Here is a 12,185-nt window from a genome sequence, read left to right as displayed (position 1 = left end):
CTTCCACTAATTATCTTCCAAAATACAATTTCAGTATTTGATAGCAAATGTAATTCAGTATGGGACAATACTTTTAAAAATATTATTTTCCACCACAGAACACTGCAGTAGTTTTAAGGGTAGAAGAGAAGAAAGGGGGATGAGGTACTTAAAAAAACAGAAAACAAAGACTCAAAAGGAAAAATATCAAGTTGAAATCTAGTTCTTTGTAAATACTAATAAAATTGGAAATTAAGCAAGAAAAAAGAAAGCAAAAAAAAAAATCCACTATTAGGAATAAAATGAAAGTGTAACTACAGATAATGTCAAGTTTAATTTTTTAATTGTTTTTTAAAATTTGTTTATTTTTGAGAGACAGAAAGAGAACATGAACTGCGGAGGGGTAGAGAAAGAAGGAAACACAGAACCTGAAGCAAGCTCCAGTCTGAGTTGTCAGCACAGAGTCTGATGTGGGGCTTGAACCCACGAACAGTGAGATCACAACCTGAGCCAAAGTCAAATGCTTAACCAACTGAACCACCCAGGCACCCTGATAATGTCAAGTTTAAACAGAAATAAAAAGACATGAACTACTTTATGCCCATAAACTTGACAACTTTCATGAAACGAAATGATACTTTTAAAACATTTATGGGGCGCCTGGGTGGCGCTGTCGGTTAAGCGTCCGACTTCAGCCAGGTCATGATCTCACGGTCCATGAGTTCGAGCCCCGCGTCAGGCTCTGGGCTGACGCTCAGAGCCTGGAGCCTGTTTCCGATTCTGTGTCTCTCTCTCTCTCTGCCCCTCCCCCGTTCATGCTCTGTCTCTCTCTCTCTGTCCCAAAAATAAATAAAAAAAAAAAACGTTGAAAAAAAAATAAATAAAATAAAACACTTATTAAAAACTTACTAAAATGGACCCAAGAAAAAACAGAGAAGCTGAACTATTCTGTAATCATAAAATAGTTAAAACTGATTGTTATATATCTTCCCATAAAGAATACATCTGGTCCAAAAACTAACAATCTTTCAAAAAACATAGATTCTCAATTTACATAAGCTCTCAGAGAACAGAAAAAGAAGGAACACTCTTAAACACACATTATGATATCCAAACTAGACAGGGATTTCAAAAGAAAATAAAAATATTAATCTACTTTATTTATTAATCTAGATTTAAATGTTAAACAAGTTTTAACAGACTGAATCCAGCAATTCATTAAAAAAAAATGCAATGCCATGACCAAGGTGGGTTTTTTCTCAGAACACAAGTTACTGTAATATTAAACATTTCATGAATATAATCAAGTATATCAATAATTTTAATATCTATGAATTTTGTGTCTGTGGGTACAAAGCAAATAATACAATTCAATATCCACTCATTGAAAAAAATCTTAGCAAAGTAGCCATTGAAGGAAATGTCTTCACAATTACTGGACACCTATGAAACTCTACATTAAACATCATAAAAAATTTAAATGTTGAAAGTTTTCTTTTAAAATTAGGAAAATGGCAAAGATAGCATCTTGGCATCAACATAAGGAAGTGAGTACATGATGTATTCAAAGTGGCAAGAGGGTAAAAATAACTGTCAGTGTAAACTCCTGAACTCAGCTAAAATTTTATTCAAGACTGAAGGTTAAATAAAGACTTTCAAGGAAACAAAAACTGAGTATTTACCACCAACAGATCTTCTCAAAAGGACCTTCTAAATGATGTATTTCAAGAAGGAATATGATTTCATAGGAAAGGACTGAAAAACAATGGTGCGCAAAGAGACTGATAAAAATGAGGATAAGTCCAAATAAATGTTGACTATGGAAAGCAACAATAACTGGATTTTAGCCAACGTTATACAACTTCCTCGCAGTGGGAAACAATACTAGAAATCAACTTATTTACATCTCAAAAACTTTATCCTTTCACAAAGAAGATTTGGCCACTAGTAGTTGAATAAGCTTGATGTTTTCTCTTTTACCTCCCCTACTCCACACACTTCAAGATTGTTAGTGGCAGAGTTGAGTAATAGACACGGAGAAAAATGTAGTCCATGCCCAGTCAACAACTGAAACAGCAAGCTGCAAAGGACTCCTCAACAGAACATATCAGAAAGTGTTAAAGACAGTTAAGGAGTAAAACAAAATAATTAGAGAAAGGATAACTGTCAGTACGTAATGAAGCCCCAAAGAAAAGAGTGCAAAGTAAAAAGGAATTATTTGAAGTATTTGAAAGAAAAATGATCCCAAAGTTCCTAGTATGAAAGACAGACATAGGATAAAAAGACTCTCCTTCTGTAAAGTTCCCCAAAGACCAACCATCCTGTAGATCACAACCATAAATTGTGGACAGAATACAAAAAACAATTTCATGGTGGTTCTGGAGAATAAACAAAGGTAGGTGAACCATTTAGGGGAGCTGAAGGAATTGGTACAAGTTGCATTTACCATATTTGCAGCTTTGATCTGACAGTGGTCTGTGGTCATGGCCTGACACTAAAAGGCTAAAGCAACCATGAAAGCATGCTGTCTTTTTAGATTTGTAAAGACAAAAGCTGCGGGGCTAGAAGATGCCAAAAACTGAAAGGACAATCTCAAAAGGAAGAAAGAGAAGCCTGTCTTCAGCTGGCACTTGACACACACATACACAGACCACACTCTATATAGCCCAGATACGGAAAAAGTGAACTGACTGAAGATATGAGCTGTTTGTTATCCACAGGAGGTAAGACAAAGTTTCCAGTTTCAATCTAATACTTAATTCTCTGGGTGGGGGGCTGGAGGGGCATGGTGGGTGAGTGGGGAGAAGAGATACTCTTTAGAGGAATATAACAGAATTCAGAGTACCTACAACAGAGGTCAGCAAATTTTTTCTGTAAAGTGCCAAAGAGTATATATTTTAGGCTTATGGACCATATGGTCTCTGTTGCAACTATTCAACACTGTCACCATACCTGAAGGTGGCCAAAGAGAAGATACGATAAATAGGGATGACTGTGTTCTAGTAAACCTTTATTTACAAAAATAGGCAGCCAGTCACCAGGCTACAGTTTGTAAATTAATGTATTAATATATGATGTCTTAATATATTCATATTGCAGAACAAAACATGTCTACACAAATAATCATTCACAATAATCAGAGTAGCCTTACTAATAATAGCTAACATTCCAGATGTTTACTAAGAGATGAGGTAATAAAGACAATAGATTATCTACCAGTGGAATACTATTTACCATGAGAGAAAAACTAATTACTGACATACATAAAAATGCACAAAGAATGTACAACTATTGAATGCAGAGAAAATTTTGGTTTTTCTAACAGAAAGTGGTAAAGGAGTAGAGTAAAAATATAATATAAATATGAAATACTAACATAAATCAGGCTGACAGAATAAAAAATCCCCATAAAACGAATTTAAATAAATGTAAAAATGTTAAATTAGCTGACAAAAATACAAAAAAAAAAAACCTACTACATTTGTTTAAACAGAAAAATATAAAACCTAGCTACTGCTTTTCTCTAGTGAACATATCTCTCTATGTGCATATCCAGAGTTATAGTTATATCTGGAAAGGTTGAAGATATAGGTTTGGAAAATATTAGCCAGGAGAGAAGTTTTTATGTCAGACAAAATAGATTTTAAAGTACAAGTCATAAAAAAAATGGATAAGATAAATCAGATCAAACAGATGAAAAACTGTGTGCATATACCTAGTAATATAACTCAACATTGGTTTGTGAGCATAATTTGTCCTGGAAACATGCTTGTAATCCAAAGCACGTGTATATCAAAGTGAATTTCAAGAACCATTGGCTCAGTTATGATCATGTGACTTTCTACATCACGTCATACTTGTATTGCAAGACTTCCTCATTTATCAAGTTAAAATTCATTAGAAATGTTTGCTCATCTTGCAGAACACTCAAAGAACAAGTTACTCACAATTCTAGGTTTTAGTATATATATATGTATGTCAGTTGTAATAAAACAAGTGACAGAATTAAAGGTAGAAATAAATAAATCAACAGTTAGAGTTGGGTATTTTAGTGCATGACCATCAGCGACTGACAGAGCTATCAAACCAAAATAAGCAAACAAGTAGATATTCTGAATACTATTAATACGTTTCATCTTAGACCTACTGACAAATAATAAACTTTAAAGAACACATATTCAAGTACACATGGAACAATTACTAAAATTTATCCTGTATTTCATTAAACAGGAAACTTCAGTACATTTTAAAGAACTGGCATCATATACACTATTTCACCTTCTTGCAGTGTGATAAAAATAGGTATAAATAATAAATGTTATCTTTTAAAAATTCTCTGCATGAATAGGAAAAACAAACCCAAAGTGTTTCTGGTGCTAAAGAAATGTTTAAGCTAAAAGGAAATGAATGTACCATATAAGGATTTAGTTCTTTAAATTAAAATTTCAAATTAATTCTTTAGTTAATTCTTTAAATTAAAGTAGGGAAAAAAGTGTATAAGACGGAAAAACAAAGAAACTAATAAAAAATAAAAACACAAGATTAATGAGAAAATTTGATGGATTCGTCTACCTCAAAATTAAAGACAAAGGGCAGTGTGTGAAAACTTAACACACAAATAACACACTATTAATAAGTAAGCAGTAATTCTCACCTAGATTATAGAAAGAAATCCTGCAATTCGGCAAGAAAAACAGAACACTAGAAAATGGGTGAAAATGTAGATAGGCAATTTACAAAGATAGGAGCTTAAAAAATAAAAGCCCGTGTCAATTAAAAAGAGGAAAAAATGAGTTCTATGAAAAGAAATTAAACAGCTGGATTATGCAGTCTAATCAGCTGCCATGAAACTCATGTGCTCACAGTCTATGTAGGGCTGAAGCCCGAAGGGGAAGATGAAGCTTAGATTAGAATGGAAAACATTTAGAATCAATTCTGGGTAATTTTAAAATTATAATTTTATTGATCTCATAGGAAGGAAGGATTTAAAATTTACAACTTCATCAATGTTGACAATATCATTTATCAATAATGCTACCTTAGTTGCCACAACGATTACTAGCCATCAAGGGCAATTTCATGCCATGTCTTTTTCAGTCCAAATTCCTGCTGGTTCTGGAATTTCAGAGTGCCGAATCAGACACTCAGTCTTCTAGAATTCTTTGTAAGTTACCTCATTTCAACGTCAACCTCTTCACTAGATCACATGATAGGTTTTAGAAAGTCCACTGCCTTTGACATATCAACTCAATGTAAGAGAAATATGAAACTGGAACTTTCCTTGTTACTTTTTTTGTCACCACATGATTTTATCAGAGTAGAAAGTTTTCTATATGATATACTATGCATATAGTATATCATTCAGTTCACAGTGTGCCTCCTCCAAAACCAAAGTCAGAACCTTATGTTTCTTGGAGGTCTTCAATTTTCAACACTCTTCCTCTTACTCAAAACATGCAACTCAGGGGGCCTGAGTGGCTCAGTTGGTTAATCATCCGACTTTGGCTCAGGTCATGATCTCACCGTCTGTGAGTTTGAGCCCCACCTGAGGCTCTGAACTCACAGTATGGAGCCTGTCTGGGATTCTCTCTCCCTCCCCACCTCCCTGACCCTCCCCAACTCACTCCCACACTCACTCCCTCTCTCAAAATAAATACACTTAAAAAAATGCAATTCTAATGCAGCCACTTCTTACTGTTTCCTGGGAAACAGCCATGCTTCTGAAGTCTGAGCCAGGGTTCGTGACTTTAGGAAGCTACTAGGCTGACTTGCTTCTTATGGATCTGGCTCAGCCACAAGATGCCAGGTGGCCTAAAGGTACCAACGAGAAGTCAGCGTATTAAGTCCGAAGAGTGAGCTAGTATCGCTGGAGGTCAAGTTGTCTCACAAGCCTTTAATCATTGCCTTTATGCCTCAGCAGACGCCTAATGCCCTTAAACATTCTGCACAGGTAAGTTACTATATCCTAAGGCTAAATCTGCATTACTAATTAGAGCAGCATAAACGTAGTGTTGGGAGTCTCTCGTGCTTGTGTATAACTCACATACTTCCCGGCTAACTCAAATACTATGCACCAACTACTGTGGTCTCTAAGATTCTACCACAGACACACAGGCTGAAAAGCTGGTATGAGTCCACACTCTGACAGCGTGATACTTATATACAACGGACTGGAAGTGGGATGGTCATAGAATGCCTGATTCACTCACATATAAGATGTGAAACACAAACTATCTTTATAGGCTGGTTTTTGTGTAATCACTGAGTTAACACTGAATAACATTTAGATTATCTTCATGCTATCTTGGCATATTATATAAGACTTGACTGTATGAATGAAAATTTAGAATCTTTATTCCATCGTTTAGCTGATTCGCTTATTCATTTAACAAATATTTATTGAGCACTCTTTTAATTTTTTTTTTTTCAAATGTTTATTTATTTTTGGGACAGAGAGAGACAGAGCATGAACGGGGGAGGGGCAGAGAGAGAGGGAGACACAGAATCGGAAACAGGCTCCAGGCTCTGAGCCATCGGCCCAGAGCCTGACGCGGGGCTCGAACTCACGGACCGCGAGATCGTGACCTGGCTGAAGTCAGACGCTTAACCGACTGCGCCACCCAGGCGCCCCCATTGAGCACTCTTTTAGGTGCTAGAGATACAGTGATAAAAAGGACTGATAGAGACCTCCTTTGGTGTTATGAAACCTGTCTTCTGAAGAGACTTTTTTTTAACTTTATTTATTTTGAGAGAGAGAGGGAGAGAGAGGGAGGGAGGGAGTGCATGAGTGGAGCCCGGGCAGAGGGAGAGACAGACAGAGAGAGAGGGAGAGAAAGAATCTCGAGCAGGCTCTGTGCTGTCAGCGCAGAGCCGCCGTGGGGCTCAATCTCACAAACCCTGAGATCAGGATCTGAGCCAAAATCAAGAGCCAGTCACTTAACCAATTGAGCCACCTAGGCACCCCTAAAGAGACTTGTTTTATACAAAGGCTGGATGACTGGCTGATATGGTGACTCCATGTGTATCCACTTGAAGGTGTATGTGTGTAGCTTAACCAGGAAAATTATCCAGCATTCTACACTTACAACTATTTCCCTTATATTTTTAAGTTCTTCCCCCTGACACTTATTATATGTTCAGGTGTTTCCAAAGAGCTCCAACTAACAGAACCAAATCCTGTGGGAAAAACAAATCAACTGCATATTTTCAGACTTCCTTTTACTCCCCTCTTCTGCTTTTGGAACAGCTAATCATTTCGACTTTGAAAAATGTCTTCACTGAGCTTCCGTGATCTTACTTTCTCTTGGTTCCATTCCTACCAACAGACTTCTTCAGAGTTTTAATTGTTGCTTATGTGCCTCATCTCCAAATATGGTAATCACCGAATTCTCAGTCTCAGGACTTTTTCATTTCTATCTAACTCCTTTCCTGTTGTGATCATTTAGTATCACATCTTCATTATCACCTGCTTGTTGAGGTTTCCACAGAAATATCTATCCTGGACCTACTTCCAAATCTATTTGGATGTCTATGAGCATCTTAAACTTAAAAAAAGACTAAAACTCAATTCCAGGGCAAGCATTCTGCTTTCTTTTTCTCTCTTTCCATAATCTTCCTGATATAAATGCACAGCTTGTTCTCCGTCTTCAGATCTCTAAATAAATGTCACCTCCAGGAGGCCTTCCCAGATTACCCTATATAAAATAAGATCATCCCCACTCTCTCATTCCTAGTTTTTACTCTTTATCCTTCTTACCTGGGTTTACATTTCTACAAAACACTTATTACCAACTGACATGTTATAAATGTATTTGCTAAAATGTGTTTATACGTGTTTTTACCTAGGGATGCCTGGGTGGCTCAGTTGGTTTAGTGTCTGACTCTTGATTTTGGCTCAGGACATGATCCCCGGATCATGGGATCAAGCCCCACGTTGGGCTCTGTGCTAAGTGTGGAGCTGTTTGGCATTCTCTCTCTCTCTCTCTCTCTCTCTCTCTCCCTCTGCCCCTCTCCCCTGCTAGTGCTCTCTCTCTCTCTCTCTCTCTCTCTCTCTCTCTCTCTCTCCAAAATAAGAAATAATTTTAAACTTTTTGCCTGTTTTTTGCACCAAAAATGTAAGCTCCATGAGAGGTGAGGTCTTCCTCATTTCCTGCTCTATTATTAGTGTACAGAAATGTGCTTGAAAAAGAGTTGGAATTCAATATTTATCAAATTAGTAACTGAATTTGTAAATAAATTCTTCAATGGCACTATTTATCTGGTTACTACACTTTGCACTAATTTGGAATTGAAATGATGATTTTCAATAGTTGTATCAGAAAACTATTTTAGAGTCCCAGAAGTCCATTCTCTTAGCTCTAATACTTGGAAAGATAACATAGTCCAACTTCTTGTTCTATACAGTGTATCTTAAAGAGAAAAAAGTTTTGACTAAGTCTACATGACGAATAAGAGGTGGAACCATTGTTAAACACTGGGTCCACGCCCCTCTAGTCAGTGTTCTCCAATCAAACCCTGACTCAGAGGTATTGCTTTTCCTTGGCTACCACAGCAATCCAATTCTTTTTGGTGTTATTTTAAAAATAATTTTAATAGATATTACACAGAGGTGGAAGCAAGGAAAAAACTGATTTTATAAATAAAAGTGTCACACATATAAAGCTTGAATATATAAAAAGGAAAACATTTCTTAATACCTAAATCTAAAACTCAATTTAACTTGAAAAATGCCCAGCTTAAAACAAAGCAACATCCTAGGACATTGAGAAACATAGATTTAAAATCCTATAACAAACACTTATATCTTCAGAGATGGAAAAAAATCCATGCAGGTAGGTTAGTGAGAAATAACATATAAATAGAGCAAAAAGCTTAGAAAAATAAAAAAAAAAGCAATCAAGATATTTCTTAATCCTGATGATACAGGCACAGTAGCAGAAGAAATGAATTGAGTCCAAACACAGGATATGATCTATGATTTTAACCCATAAAGAAGTTTGAGTTCCCCAAGAGGCAATAAAACATAGCAGTTAAAATGTACTCCATTGCTTGGATTTGCACCTAACACTCTTTCTTGATAGGTATAAGAACTTAATTGTTAATACTTAACTTCTACGGGCCTTAAATTGTTGATCTGTAAAACAGAATTGAATAATAACTATACTTTTTATGGGAATCAAATTAGATCATAAATATAAATGATTTATGTACTATGTGGCAGATATTTTATGGTTGGAAATACTGTACAATGGTATTTGGAAAATTTAACCAACTACAATATAAAATAAATTCTAAAAGCTTTTAAAGATAATGTTTGTGAAAATAATGTAAAATTTACCAAAATCATGCTTGTGGTTGATCATTTGCAGTGTCTAACACTTGGGGTACTTCATAAAACATGGAAGTCTTCCAGTTATCAGCTCTATCAATTCTCTCTACCACATGAATTGAAACTTCCTCCCAAGTATTTCTACAATGGTAACCATGAACAGCCTAGTTTGTTTTCCAAAACAATGCCAATTTCAGCAGATGAAAATGTACCTGCCTGAAAACATTCATTTTGCCAAGAAGATTTAAGAAAGACTGTAACCCACTTTTTTGATTGTCTAAAGGTCCTGAATGAGCGTAGAGTGAACAAGAAGGTTGGTAGATGACATCAGGGAGGTATCAAGGACAGACTGTACAAAGCCAAGCTCCTACTGTTGCATTGATCACACCTGATGCTAAGTTCCAAGGAGTCATAGCTGTGCTACAAGTAAACCCTTGGGAACAAGTCACAATTACACACCTACACCAGCCATTCCCTTTTGAGCTCCATCACTGCCAGATGGATATTATGGTCGATATATCTTTTGACAAGTCACATTTTTTTAATGTTTATTTATTTTTGAGAGAGAGAAATAAACTGGACGCGACAGAGGGAGAGGCAGAGAGAGAGGGAGACACAGAATCTGAAGCTGGCTCCAGGCTCTGAGCTATCAGCACAGAGCGTGACATGGGGCTCGAACTCACGGACTGCGAGATCATGACCGGAGCCGACGTCAGACGCTTAATCGACTGAGCCACCCAGCCGCCCATTGACAAGTCACATTTAATGCGGCTCCAACTCCTTCATACACCCACTTCTTTTAATCTTAAGTCAAGTATTCACTGAGTGCCTACCACATGCCAGCCACTGGACTAGACGCTGTAGAAACATTCTCTGTTCTCATGGAGTTCACACACTAGTGTGGGGAATGGATGAGAAGAAAATAATAAGTGAACAACTCCTTTAATAAGAACTACAAAGAAGAGAGAGCATAAAATATGTCATAATGCCATATACTTGTTCACTTATAATGGATTTGAATTATGCTGCCAGTAATCCAAACAGCATTATCTTCAACAAGCGAAAAATCCTTTGAGGCAATCACAGAAACTTAGGTAGAATGAAATACAGCTACCAATTCACTCTAAGCACGACTACTGGTTTATTCCTGCAATACAAAGTGTGTGTGTGTGTGTGTGTGTGTGTGTGTGTGTGTGTGTGTGTGTGTTGGGAAGAGGTGGGAAGGGATGAGCAGCTAAGGGATGGGCAGCAGAAAAAAAGGAGAAAAGAAAGAAGGGAAAGTAAAAAGAGCTAAAATTCTTACATCAATTAACATCATTTTGCTCAATCTTTCAGACTTCCTATTTTCTAGACTGGTACAACTGGCCTATCTGAGTAATTAGTGAGAACGTGAATACTAATACATAGACAAGACTTAAGTTTCCCATCATATATTTACTCCTTCCCTCTAGTTTAACTATTTAAAAATGTACTCTCTAGTGTTTGTTCTAGAACATATTTTTAAGATTTTATTTTTAGGGTTAAAAGATACAACTCTTCCTCCACAATTACATGTTCATATATCCTTTTTCTTACATTTTCTCCCAGTTACCTACCACGTATGAAAGTAAAAGATTTAAAAGAGAAGCAATGAAATGGCCCACTATAAATACTTCCCTGACTCAGGGACCATTTTTGAAGTTGAAATTCTTGGGTCATTCCTTCCTGACTTAGATTAAATGCCCACATCTTATTTCTACCACTTCCAAAGTGCCAGGGGGAAAAAAATAAAGTAATCTTCTCTTAGAAAATCCTTCTTTCCAATATTAGGGTGCTCTCAAAAGAGCTGCATGTGCTAAAATAAAGTCATCTTCCCCACCTCCGATCAATACTTCTCAATTATGAATGTGAACATACACTTGAAAATTCGCACCTGGACACAACCCTTACCTGCATCTCTTGACAAAAGGAAGCCAATGGCCCAAAGAGAATCTGACATTGCTCGTCAGCAGTGTAGGTCATCCCTGGCAACTTGGAAGGAACCATCACGGAATTGACACTCTGGGGATTTGTCTGTAGCAAGCAGCTACTGGCCTTTGACCTGGCAATACGCAGATATGTGTAAAATTTTGAATTTAACGTAAAAACCTTGTTATAATTAGCATAGCAACAGGAAACATTTTTAGAATGTTAAAAATATGTTCTTACTTTTATTAATAAGTGTATTACTGACAGTAACCTGACCAAAAGTAATGCATGAAGGTAAGAAATGAACTATGTTCGAGGACTTAAAGAATATACAGAAGGCATTGTCAAGTGAGTATTTGTACATATTTTTGTACTTGACATTGTAATACAACTTCCATTTATGAGATGACATTTAATTTTATCATGGTTCTGATTCTTGTGAAGGCAGCCATACAAAATCATACATGTTCCTTGGGAACATCGAAGGGTGACTGTTGCAGAGAGGTGGTATGTTCGTTCCAATATTACGTGTTCTATGTACCGGTCTCTACACTATCATGACTGAACGTACTGCATACATTTCACACCAGAGTTATGGTAATGTAATAAACAGTATATTTTAGCGGATTTTAATATTCATTTAACAGAAAAAATAGGCTTGCCAATTTAACCGGTATGGAAAAATGAATAAAATTTATCTGTATCGTGAATTTAACTAGCTCAATATTCCTATATTTCTTAGTGAGACTTTTGGATACTTTAAGCATCTTTCACTCACTACTGCTTTGTGCATCTCATACTGTTTCTGCTTATTCATTTATTTACCAAAGCGATAAGTAAAGAACAAGGGATTTAAAATGAAAATTTGAACAATACTAATATTTTTCACTTCTTTTTCCAACCAGACATAAACTATTCCCTCTGTTGAAGG

The 12,185-nt window shown here is 36.3% G+C and overlaps 1 protein-coding gene across 3 annotated transcripts in view; it reads right to left on the bottom strand.

Moving 5' to 3' along the window:
- The window catches only part of ADAMTS19 (ADAM metallopeptidase with thrombospondin type 1 motif 19), a 241,553-nt gene that overhangs the window by 94,384 nt on the left and 134,984 nt on the right, over positions 1 to 12,185 (bottom strand). For all 3 annotated transcript variants that reach the window (XM_045487730.1, XM_045487737.1, XM_045487746.1), the window contains exon 10: positions 11,237 to 11,387. In XM_045487730.1, coding sequence (XP_045343686.1) covers positions 11,237 to 11,387 — 151 coding nt within the window. The remainder of the gene's footprint in view (positions 1 to 11,236; positions 11,388 to 12,185) is intronic.

This window comes from Leopardus geoffroyi, chromosome A1, assembly GCF_018350155.1.
Source record: "Leopardus geoffroyi isolate Oge1 chromosome A1, O.geoffroyi_Oge1_pat1.0, whole genome shotgun sequence".
NCBI classification, from domain to species: domain Eukaryota; kingdom Metazoa; phylum Chordata; class Mammalia; order Carnivora; family Felidae; genus Leopardus; species Leopardus geoffroyi.
Note: the sequence above shows the minus strand (reverse complement) of the source record. Positions and strands in the feature narration are given on the sequence as shown.